Raw genomic sequence first — 11,551 nt, forward strand, 5'->3', positions numbered from 1 at the left:
CTAAATTCATAGGATCTTTCAGACAGCAAATCAAATAACAAAACTCTTCTCTAGAAGTTCATGGTTAGTGTTTCTTCTCACTGGTGTATGAGATACAAGGTGCATACTTAACTCATACTCAAGGTGTCTTTAAACTGGGGTGCTCTTACCGTTCAGTATCTCTGGATCTACAGCAGGTATGTAGGGAAGTAGCAGTTCTTTGTATTTGGTACACTAAACTAAAATGTGGTGAGATATGTTTACGGTAGTGTTCTAGGTAACTAGTAACTTAGTAACCCTATATTCAGAAATAGGAAGGGAAGGGCCTTGGTACAGGAAACACCTAAGTGCAGATAGAGCTTGGCATGTGCTCTGCAGCTTTGAATTTTATTTCTTTATTCTTATGTATGCCAGGAATAGCTAATCCTGTAGTTTTTGAAGAATGTGCTGACTAATGTTATTTTTTATTTCTAGGCTCTTGGTTTTCTGTATGCATCTGGTCTAGGAGTCAATTCTAGTCAAGCTAAGGTAAAATAAGAGCATATGCTGAAGGTTTTTGTTATCTTGGGAGGCAGATGTTAAGTAACCAGTGATTTGTGTTTGTTTATCAAGGCCCTGGTCTATTACACTTTCGGAGCTTTAGGAGGAAATCTGATAGCCCATATGATCTTGGTAAGCAAGATTTCCCAGTTAATTTCTTGTATGTGTAAAGTCATTATTCTTTCCCCTTTTTAAACTCTTAAAAATATTTATTTAAAAATTAGATCGTGCATCCATTAAGTGGGCAATAGTATATTCCACATTGTTTCATCTTAATTTAAGGAGAAGTCTGCTCATTATAAGCTGTATACCACCATGGATTTAAATGGACTGTTTATATCCTTTTTGACTTAAAGCAGAAGTGTCCACTGGTTTAATTTCTGTAGGCTGTAAACCTTTAATTTTTGTAGCTTAAAACTGAAAGATTTACAGACAATGCTGGTTTAGTCAGTGTGGTATTTAAGATAATGCACTGTGTATGAGTAGGAAGGCATTCTTTTAAATTTTCATCATAAGTTTCAGCCTGTTTTTCTCTCTGCAATATCTGAGTTTTATTGCATATACTTTAACCTTTAATGGTATCAGTCAGCTGATTTTAATGCAGGTAGAATGGCCTTCATTTTGTCTGCTGTCCTATTAAAACTTGCTCAAGTAATGTGAATTTTTTTGTAACCTGGCAAGTAGTGTGTTGTCAAATAAGTCCCATACTTTTCGTATTTTCTTTCTAGGGTTACCGGTACTGGGCTGGGATAGGAGTCCTTCAAAGCTGTGAATCTGCTCTCACTCACTACCGACTTGTAGCTAATCATGGTAAAAACTTTTTTACTAGTCTAATATTTTTGAATGATACAGAAATGCCTAGAAAGTCTCCTTGTGTCAACATTAGAAGTGCGAAAATAGTATTCCTGCTACTGAGTTAATTGTTTGGGTCTGAATTGTATGCCTTTTAATCTCTATTTATAGAAATACACTTAAATTACTTTAGCATTCATTAAGAATTATATTCTTTCTGAAAAAGTTTGAAGCTCTGTAGAAATTAAAGTTTTTCTTTTGTTTATTGTTTTGTTTGGTTGTTTTTATAAAGTTGTGGTGTAATATTTGTATTGAACAAAGCTGCCTGGAAATTTTATGAATCTGTTTTCCAGTTGCTAGTGACATATCATTGACTGGTGGCACAGTGGTTCAGCGAATTCGCTTAGCAGATGAAGTAGAAAATCCAGGAATGGCAAGTGGAATGCTGGAAGAAGATTTGATTCAGTATTACCAGTTTTTAGCAGAGAAAGGAGATGTACAAGCACAGGTACAACTAAGGTTATTTGATGGTTTGCAGAGGCTTGGCTAATTGCAGGAATAGCTTTATGAAATACAGAAAGATATTGGAGCTTTAGCTTTCAGTTACTTAGCACTCAGGTTGATTTATATTTCCAGATTAGTTTTTATGAGAATCACAGAACTGGAGGGGTTGGAAGGGACCTCAAAAGATCATCAGGTCCAACCCCCCTTAAGAAGGCTTATTTTAATATGTTTAAGGTACACCTTTGGGAGAAAATGTAATTCTTTGTGGAAAATAAATCCAAAATATTACCACTTCTGTATCTTAGAAAAGGTGTTGGTGTTCACTAGATAGAAACCAGTCAGACTAGGTAGGAGTTTCAGATGTTGTGGAGGATGCCTTGATCAAAAGAACTGGCACTGCCAGCAGACCTAAATTTCTCTTTCCTTTGCATGATTTCTGCATGCTGCAAGCTAGAACTCTTAATGCAGAAGGACTAGAGGGCGCTAATAACAGGCAAATTGTCATGATTTAGCTTAGGCAGATGTGACTTGAGAATTAGGTAGAAGTTAAACAACCTTTATTTTGCATCTAGGACTATCACATAACTTTAAGATAAATTTCCACTTTGTCAGAGTAATGTGGGGAAAAAACAAAGACTGTACTGTAGCTATTGAAGCAGATCTATGACTTCAGACTTACTGTAAACTTTATTTTTAGGTTGGTCTTGGACAATTGCACTTGCATGGAGGAAGAGGAGTAGAGCAAAATCATCAGGTAGCTTTTCTGTATGTCTATGGGGGGGGAGGAATGTAGCAAAGACCACAATGAAGCAGAAGCATTTAAAATTTATCATAAGGTAGTTAACATAATCCATACATCAAAAATTAATCTTTGTGATTAGTACATTGAGCAGATTTTCTTGCAGTTAAAGACTAATGCTTTTATAAATGAAGAATTAAAAAAAAGACTTGCTTTTCATTAGTGGTATGCGAAACTGGCTGAGCTTTTGCATGTGTAGTAGGATCTTCATGATGCACACATGTTAGTGATGATTTCTAGCTCCTGACTTATAAGAACAGTATACTTCAGTAGCCAAAACAAAACTTTAAATGCTAAAGATACTAAATCTGCTTAGAAAATAAAACTTCTGCTGATGTAAGCTAACCTTAGCTTCTATTTAGAGAAGTTAAAGTAATTAACCTCTTTAAATATGTACTGGAAAATGGAGATCTGAGGATTACTGCCAACCAGGAATGATTTAACAGCCATCACCTTTAAAATACCTTAAAACAGCCGCTTTGTACAGGTTCAGAGATAAGTGGTCAGAATGAGTGCATGCAAGGTCTGTGTAAAACTGGAACAGGAACTTCTAGATATCCTGTCTTCCAAACAGAATTTGGAGGTACAATAAGGTAATAAGATTCACCTGTGTAGCTTGTAGTAGTAGCAGTTTTGTTCTTTTTCTTGCTTTTTTCTCATCTGCCTTTTGGAATACACTGAGAGGAATTGCTGTTCAATATTCAGACTATATATAAAGTGAGGAGCTGCATTACTTATATTGAGTTAGTTGGGACTGATGAGCGTTTTTGTATCCCAGCCTGATAACTTGACAAGCCATCTACTCATGCTGTACTTGCAAGAAAAGATACTCAAATCATATGTCAAGGTTGCTAAAATACTACTTTTCCTTTCTATAGCGAGCATTTGAGTACTTCAATCAAGCAGCTAATGCTGGTAACTCACATGCCATGGCCTTTCTGGGAAAGGTAAGATGTAAGCACTCTCAAAAGTAAGCAAATTGATCGTGTTTCAACAGAAAAAGATATTTCCTATTTACTAATCTCTGGTAGAGAGATCAGAAAAGGTTGTCAGCTACCTTCACCCTGTGAAGAGTCAAATCTTTATTACTCTACTTTAGTATGTGCTAAGGTTAGGCTGCAATATGTAGCAGTGCCAGCTTATCTCTTTGAGGCTGTCACTGCAGTAAAGGACGCAAAACTCATGTGCTTGGAGCATGAAAAAAATGTACTATGCTGGTCAAGGCACTTAACATGAAAAATTGTGGTTTCCTGCTTTCTGGACTTCTAGGATAAGGGTCTGGCAACAATTTTCTTTGATGAATAGTATTTTAAATGTTAATACAGTTTGGCTTCCAATGATCTCAGGATTTTTTGCCTGATTGTGTTCTTTACTCCACAGTGGTACAACTCAGAAGTGAAGGATATTACCACTCAAATTTTTTAATTTTCTGGGCAATTAATTCTCCATTGGAAGCTAATCCCTCTGAATCTCAAAATTACAGCATAGGGACATGTCTTCTGCTTTGGTGCAATGTATTTATTTTGTAAAATAATAGCTAGAATTGTCTAATGCTACAATGCTTTGTTATCTCTACAGTGAATTGACTTACTTGGGTGTTCATCAATAATGCCTTTTTCCTTCAGATGTACTCAGAAGGAAGTGATGTTGTACCTCAGAGCAATGAAACAGCTCTTCAGTATTTCAAGAAAGCTGCTGATATGGTATGATTATCTGTTAGCTGGAAATACAACAAATGCGCTATAAGATTTGATTAGCAGTACAAATGCTTCTTTGTGCACTTCAATGTGCATACCTGCACTTCTATCCCAGATTAGCTTGTAACTAAATCTTCCCCTTCAAAGGTTCTGTAGGCTGCCTCCAGTTTTGGTCATGGATCTCTTCACTTGCTTATTTCCTACATTTACTAAGGGTTTCTGATGTGCCACATTGCCTGTCCTGATACTGAAGGAATACAATGGTACATATTTCTACAGGGGTGCTAGTCAATAATACAGCCCACAGGGCAGCTACCTGTCTGCCCTAACAGATTCTTAAATTAGTTGTTTCTGGAGTTTCTGTAGCATCCAGAACACTGCAAACTTGAAAAAAATAAAGATAAGTTATTAATGCCCCAACTTTCTGTGAGTAAGTGTTCTACATCAAATGCAACACTTTGAAAGTACACAGACTATCATAACTAGCATTGAAAGCTTTCTTCCCCATAGTAATCACCTGTGTGGTCACTAAATAAATACTGAAGATGCTATTTTCTCCTTAAATAACCATTGCTTAATAGACTGGCCTTGCATTTTTGCTCTTCTCTCCAGCACTATTAGTATTATTGTTGTTAATAAGGTAGCAATTGGAATATATAGCTGTAGATTTTGACTTTCTTTTCAGGAGTATTTTCCTGTTTCAGGGTAATCCAGTTGGGCAGAGTGGATTAGGAATGGCTTACTTGTATGGAAGAGGTGTTCCAGTGGTAAGCTTTTGATGGTCATCTTTCTAATTCTAGCTGATTGTGCAACTTGTCTACAAGCTTTTCATCTGGAGGAAAATACTGTAGAAGACTTATGAACTATTTTGTACTGCAAACTTCATGAAGAAATGTAATAAATCACTCTGGAGTTAACAGCTACTAAAAGCTGAGGTTCTTCTAACAAGTTTGAAAATACTGCTGAAGCTGTTAGAAAAGCAGAGCAAAGTAAATCTTTAGCTGAAGTTTTATACTTTCACAAGAAAAATTGAAGCTAGCAGGTCGTAACTGCCCCAGTTTTGTCTCTTGTGAGACTGGAGGAACACTTTGGAAAAGCAACATGACAAATGAACTAATTAAAAGTTTCAATGTGAAGGGTTTTTATCAGATGCTTTATAATTAGATATATAAACAGATATTCAAACAGTTGAATTAACAAAAGTTGAGGAAAGGAGTCAATTGCTTTAAAAACAGAGCAAGACATTGGTTCTGCTAATTAAAACTATTTGTTGTAATTCTGTATGTGAATGCTAGCTTTCAGAGTAGCCAGTAGTGATTACAGAATGGTTGAGGTTGGCAGGGACCTCTGAAGTCATCTGGTCCAGCCTCCACTCAAATCGGTGCACCCAGAGCAGGTTGCCTGGGACCATGTCTAGGCAGCTTTTGAGTATCTCCAAGGAGGCAGACTCCACAGTCTCTGAGCAACCTGTTCAATTTTTCAGAGTACATCTAGCATGTCTTTTGTTTATTATTATGATGTAGGTCTATAGATATTTCATTTTGCACATAGACATGTTCTTTCTTTACTTAAATTGTGCTGTATTGCAAAGCTCTAATGACTGGACCCAATCTTCCTGCAGAACTATGAGCTAGCACTGAAGTATTTCCAGAAGGCTGCAGAACAGGGATGGGTTGATGGACAACTTCAACTAGGTTCCATGTATTACAGTAAGTGGCATCAAAATGATGATTCACAAAGTATAAACAACTGCCTTTTCAGTAACTGTTCGCTAGGTGGCGTTAGAAGCATGGACATACTGCATGTGGAGTTGTTACTGCACAGCGTTTATATGTTATTCTATCTGCTTTTTCCCTAACAATTTGATAACACCTTTCTGTAATACTTTTTTTGAGAGCTTTTTTTTTTGAGATACTTTTTTTTGTACTATATTTTATACAACCTTGCTTGTTATGAGAAATGAATAGCATTGACTCGATCTTTTTTTTAGATGGTATTGGAGTCAAGAGAGACTATAAACAAGCTTTGAAATATTTTAATTTGGCCTCCCAGGGTGGCCATATTCTGGCTTTTTATAATCTGGCTCAGATGCATGCTACTGGCACTGGAGTGATGCGATCCTGTCATACTGCTGTTGAGGTAAGGTCATCCATTTATAAAAGTCAAATGTTAATTTGCAAATGATTGGATATGACCATGTCAGCTTACATAAGAAAACTGTCTTAGTTAAAATCCATTGGTGACTGCAGAGCCAAGGCTGTAATAAGGAAAAGTGATATATTATTGACAACCTTTGTATCTCATGAGAAAAATCTTTAATCTTTCTTGTTCTGGTATGGCAAGTTGGTAATAGTTTTCTTAGCTTTAAAAAAAAAAAAAAAAAACAGAAGGATGTAGTACAAAGCAAACCTAAATTTTTTATTAGTACTGAATTCTTCGTATAGATGTGATTTCAAGTGTTACATTTAAGCTGAGAAATAGAAAGCTCTTAGAAAGCTCATTAATCATTACTTTGAGTAAGCATCTGAATCTTGGCATGTTTGCTTAGTAACTGATACCTTAAAGTAAGTTTGTCTTAAGTAATGTGTTTGTGTATTGAGCTTTTTCTGTGAAATGCAAATACTGGGAACAGGTGTTCAAATGTTAAGCCTTACCTCCTACAAAAAAGGCTTATGTCAAGGCTTACCTACTTTTTTAGTTCATGCCAAAAAAAAATTCTCAATTTCTGAAGTTCCTGACAACCTGCTTTCTTTTCCTCCGCAGTTGTTTAAGAACGTTTGTGAACGGGGACGCTGGTCTGAAAGACTTATGACTGCCTACAACAGCTATAAAGATGGTGATTCAAATTCTGCTGTTGTTCAGTATCTTCTTTTGGCAGAACAAGGCTATGAAGTTGCACAAAGCAATGCTGCTTTCATACTTGATCAGAGTAAGAACTCAAATTTGTACTGAGATGTTTTTTTAGAGTTGGCCTGTAGTAGTCCATTTAGTAGAACTTCAGAATGCTTGAAGGTGTATTTAAGTAGCTCTTGGTCAGTTTGTGCTTCATTGGGACTTCTATCCCCTTTCCTGCTCTTCACACTGGAAAATTGCCAGTCTTTTTTCACCTCTATATCTTCCTGGCCTAAAAGTTAGAATACATTAAAATTGTGATTTCTGGGATTTACAAATAGGGTTGTAAGGGAATGTTTTAGAAATTGGTATAGTGCTGAAAATTCTGGTCTCCAGAGTTCCAAAACACAGGCCTAACATCTTTGCTTTTAAATCTATAATGTAGCACTAGCTTTAGTTTTTACCTTTGGCCTTTGCTAGGCATACAAGGTTCAGTTTCCTTTGTTCTTGATCTTGTAATGGCTTTTCTAAATGCTCAACTTTTTTCAGCTTTTGAACTTGTTCTACACTTGAAGCAGTGATGAAGAGAGTTGATTGGTTCTGTTAATTTGAAATTGAAGTTCTTAGTAATTTCAGACAGGCTGAATCTTGTTTGGGCAATAGCACATTTCAGTTTTTAATTCATTTTAGCCTGCTTAATATAAGTAGGGGGGTGTCTTGCAAGTGCATACTGAGTTCCCACTTAACTATTAATTTCTTTTCTAGAAGAAGCTAGCATAGTCGGAGAAAATGAAACGTATCCTCGAGCTTTGCTTCACTGGAATAGAGCAGCTTCTCAAGGTAAGTCTGTACCACACAATTTCGATTTGCTTGTTTTTAGAAGAACAGCTGATGTCTGATTCTGTTTTTATAAAATGGGGAAGGAGGGAAAAGCTTATCTGTGGGAAGGAGGGAAAAGCTTACCTGTTTTTGTTCAGCATTAGTTACATGAGCCTAGTTGCTGTTTTTTCCACTGGTATTGCAGTATGTTTGCAGTCACAAGCCATTCTGAGATCGTGAAGAGTAAAAAGAACAAAACACAAATATAGTTTTTCTCTTGTCATTCTGTATGTTGTTATAGAGCAGTATTATGAGGAACAGATTTACTGACTTCTCTTAAAAAAAAAAAAAAAGATCCACTTTGAACAATAGATTTACCATTGAAAATTTTGGTACTTGTCATCAGTAAGAAATGCAATTTCTTATTCAAAGCAAGCAAAGCCCGGTGATCAAAAATGTAGCCTTGTTATCCAACCAGGCAGAGTTTAAACTGATGCTTGTGATCTTATTGTAAAAAAAAAAAAAAGGCAAAACCAAACTTGGTTATGCATATCAGTGCAAGTTCTCTAACTTTTTTCCAGCTTTTTACTGAGGAGGGTATAAGGCAATTGGAGCATGAGATTTGTCTGAAAATCTGTAGACCTACAGTGTTGGCTTTTACTAGAAAATTAGAAATTGAGGGAATAGTGTAGTTAATCAATTACCCAATGATGATCAGAGACTTCAGTTTTCAAGTTTTTGTCTCTTTTGAAAACAAATCTGTAGCCCTTAATGATCATATAACAAGTTTTTCCTAAGTGACTATGAATGACAGTATATAGCTTTTCAACTGATACCACTAAATTGTAATAGATATGTTGGTAGGATTACTGGGAGAAGTACTTTCCTGAAAATAAGAGTCAGTTGGATTTGGATTATTTAAAGTCAAATATTCCTTTAAAAAAATGTAAAAATCTGTGAGGGAGGGATAAACTTTTTTGCAAACTGTAGAAATGAATAACAAGAGCCTATAGTGTCTTCATATGAAACTAAGAGGCTTTCTTTGCCAGGAGGACTTCTTTGCCTAGCTATTTTCTGTTGTTTATAGGATATACAGTTGCAAGAATTAAACTTGGAGATTACCATTTTTATGGGTTTGGTACCGATGTTGATTATGAAACCGCATTTATTCACTATCGACTAGCATCGGAGCAACAGCACAGTGCCCAAGCCATGTTTAATCTGGGCTACATGCATGAGAAGGGATTGGGCATCAAGCAGGTGAGTTAAGCTGTGTATTACACAGCCACTTCTCAGTACATTTTCCAGTAGCTATATAACTGGCAGCTTGAGGCATGTTTCTTGATGTAGCAGATGTCTACTGCTCAAGTTTGTTCCTTCACTGGGAGCCTGTGGATGGTTCATATTACAGATTTTTAGCATGAACAGTGCCTAATGAACTATGGACTTTCACTGTTAAGAGTTGGATACAGGGGAACCTCTACCCACATCCATGTCATTAAGACTGCAAGCAGTCCAAAGTTAAGGAGAACAGTCCAATAGTGTGGCCTGCATGGCTTCAATTCAGGTCACTGTTCTTTTGAGTAAATCCTGAGTAAATATGGTATTTCTTTGAAACAGCTTTTCCTTTATTCACTATTTACTTACTGAATAAATAGTCTGTCTTACAGACTGTGTTACACTTCCTATATGTAGATGGTTTTCATACTATGTCAAAGCCAAATGTTAAGCCCCTTTACAAATTTCAAATGATCACTTTTTTCATAGATTTAATGTTGGCCAAGTCAGAATGAAAATTGTATGCTGCTAAAAATAAGTTAATTTTCTTAAATTGACTTTCTCATAGTACTCTCTAAGATTTGGGAAGATATTTCAGTGGCTTGTGCATTAAATCTTGGACTCATGCAGTCTTCTGATGTGTTAAGTGAGAGTGAGGAATATATATAAACAGAACAAATTGCTTTCTAATTAAAAATGAAAATAAGCCATGACTAGTATCATCTCCTACATTGATATTAGCATATTACAAAGGAGATAAGGAAATTCTTTTAAATAGTTACAGAACAAGCAGACTTTTTCAGGCTCAAGGAGTACTCAAAAGTTGTCCTATTGAACTAAAATACTAAAATGTGATCTAGTATAGCTCATACACATACTGATTTTCACACTTGTTTCCATGTATGTCATAAAACTAAGCTTTGATGATGATGAAATGAGCAGAATGATTAATGATGATTAATAATGCAGAATGATTAATAATGAGCAGAAAATAATTAAGGTATTCCACAATCAGGATGAAATTAATATGTGGCATGGAGATTTCTCTTGAATTGCCAACTTTGCACACTTGCAGAAGTAAGCCTTATACAGGCCTGTTCTTCCCATCAGCGTGAATGAACATAAGCAATTTGTATTCAGATATCTTAACTTTACACTGTACATATCTGAAGCAGAGCCAAAAATCTCAGGGAAAGTTGAACTACATGTATCCTCTGTTCTTGATACAGTCACCTTCTTGTTCCAATTTCCCCAGCAGAGAGCACTATTTTAGGCATCCCCTCAAGTGGCTATTGGTGCTCATGCTTTTGGCACACTGCAATCATTAATGTGAGTTAGGTCAGTTTAGGATAAAAAGTAAAATCTAATTTGGGAATATGTGCAGAAATGGTTGGAAGCTGCAGGCACGCTGTGGTATAACTAGGAGGAATTGGTCACTATGCTCTCCTACCTGACTTCAGTTTTCTTAGTCTTTTCATGCTTGGTGTGGCATTGCAGATAGAGTATACTCGAGTATACATTTGTATATATACTTGAGTATACACTATCAAATGACAGTGTTTCCTTCTAGAAATACCTTTAGATCTTACGGCAACTTTGAGTTCTTCAGAACTGAGTTTTGTATTTTCTTAACTGTAGGATATTCATCTTGCAAAACGATTTTATGACATGGCAGCTGAAGCAAGCCCAGATGCTCAGGTTCCAGTCTTCCTAGCACTTTGCAAGCTTGGAGTGATTTATTCTGTGCAGTATGTTCGAGAAATTAATGTAAGTACTGTAGAATTAAAGGGAGGAAAAAATGTGTTTGGAACTCAATCTTTTAAAAATAGAGCTCTTATTTTGTAGAGATCTCATGTGAGCCATCTGAAAACTGGATAGTTTTTTTGGTGTTACTTATTAAAGTTACTGAAGCCATGATTCTTCTTGTTTACGCAATTACAAGAAACTAAAATGTGCTCAGCCAGTGCTCTTTAGTGCTACTCTTCCCTTGAAGAGAATTTCTCAAACCTGTTTGACAGCTATCCATGAGCATCTGCCATCAAAGTTGAGCAAGTTATTGTAATACCTGCTTAAGAAACAAATTTTTGTAGCCTTAATTCTTAATTTTATATTCAGCTGCATCAATCCCACTTGAGTCCTGTTTGAATCCTGTGCGAATCCTTTTTCCTGTTGGAAAAGTTGCTCTGCACAATAGCTAAACTATCTAAGATAAATTTGTTCTTAATGATGGCACTGAAAAATCTATTACATTTTGTGGTTTTGGAATTTTGGTGACTTTTCTGCATATAATGTCAACTATTTGTTCTATCTT

At 36.0% G+C, this 11,551-nt stretch overlaps 1 protein-coding gene across 2 annotated transcripts in view; it reads left to right on the forward strand.

Moving 5' to 3' along the window:
• SEL1L (SEL1L adaptor subunit of SYVN1 ubiquitin ligase) overlaps positions 1–11,551 on the forward strand; it is a 30,421-nt gene that overhangs the window by 14,709 nt on the left and 4,161 nt on the right. The window contains exons 7-20 of one of the 2 annotated variants that reach the window (XM_027457957.3): positions 454–507; positions 592–651; positions 1,248–1,329; positions 1,665–1,819; positions 2,513–2,569; positions 3,493–3,561; positions 4,240–4,317; positions 5,016–5,078; positions 5,933–6,020; positions 6,302–6,450; positions 7,075–7,240; positions 7,912–7,983; positions 9,050–9,222; positions 10,879–11,007. In XM_027457957.3, the coding sequence (XP_027313758.3) occupies positions 454–507; positions 592–651; positions 1,248–1,329; positions 1,665–1,819; positions 2,513–2,569; positions 3,493–3,561; positions 4,240–4,317; positions 5,016–5,078; positions 5,933–6,020; positions 6,302–6,450; positions 7,075–7,240; positions 7,912–7,983; positions 9,050–9,222; positions 10,879–11,007 (1,395 nt within the window). Of the gene's footprint in view, positions 1–453; positions 508–591; positions 652–1,247; positions 1,330–1,664; positions 1,820–2,512; positions 2,570–3,492; positions 3,562–4,239; positions 4,318–5,015; positions 5,079–5,932; positions 6,021–6,301; positions 6,451–7,074; positions 7,241–7,908; positions 7,984–9,049; positions 9,223–10,878; positions 11,008–11,551 lie in introns of both variants that reach the window. The other variant, XM_027457956.3, reaches the window with a different exon arrangement.

The sequence above is a fragment of the Anas platyrhynchos genome, chromosome 5, assembly GCF_047663525.1.
Source record: "Anas platyrhynchos isolate ZD024472 breed Pekin duck chromosome 5, IASCAAS_PekinDuck_T2T, whole genome shotgun sequence".
In the NCBI taxonomy this organism is placed as follows: domain Eukaryota; kingdom Metazoa; phylum Chordata; class Aves; order Anseriformes; family Anatidae; genus Anas; species Anas platyrhynchos.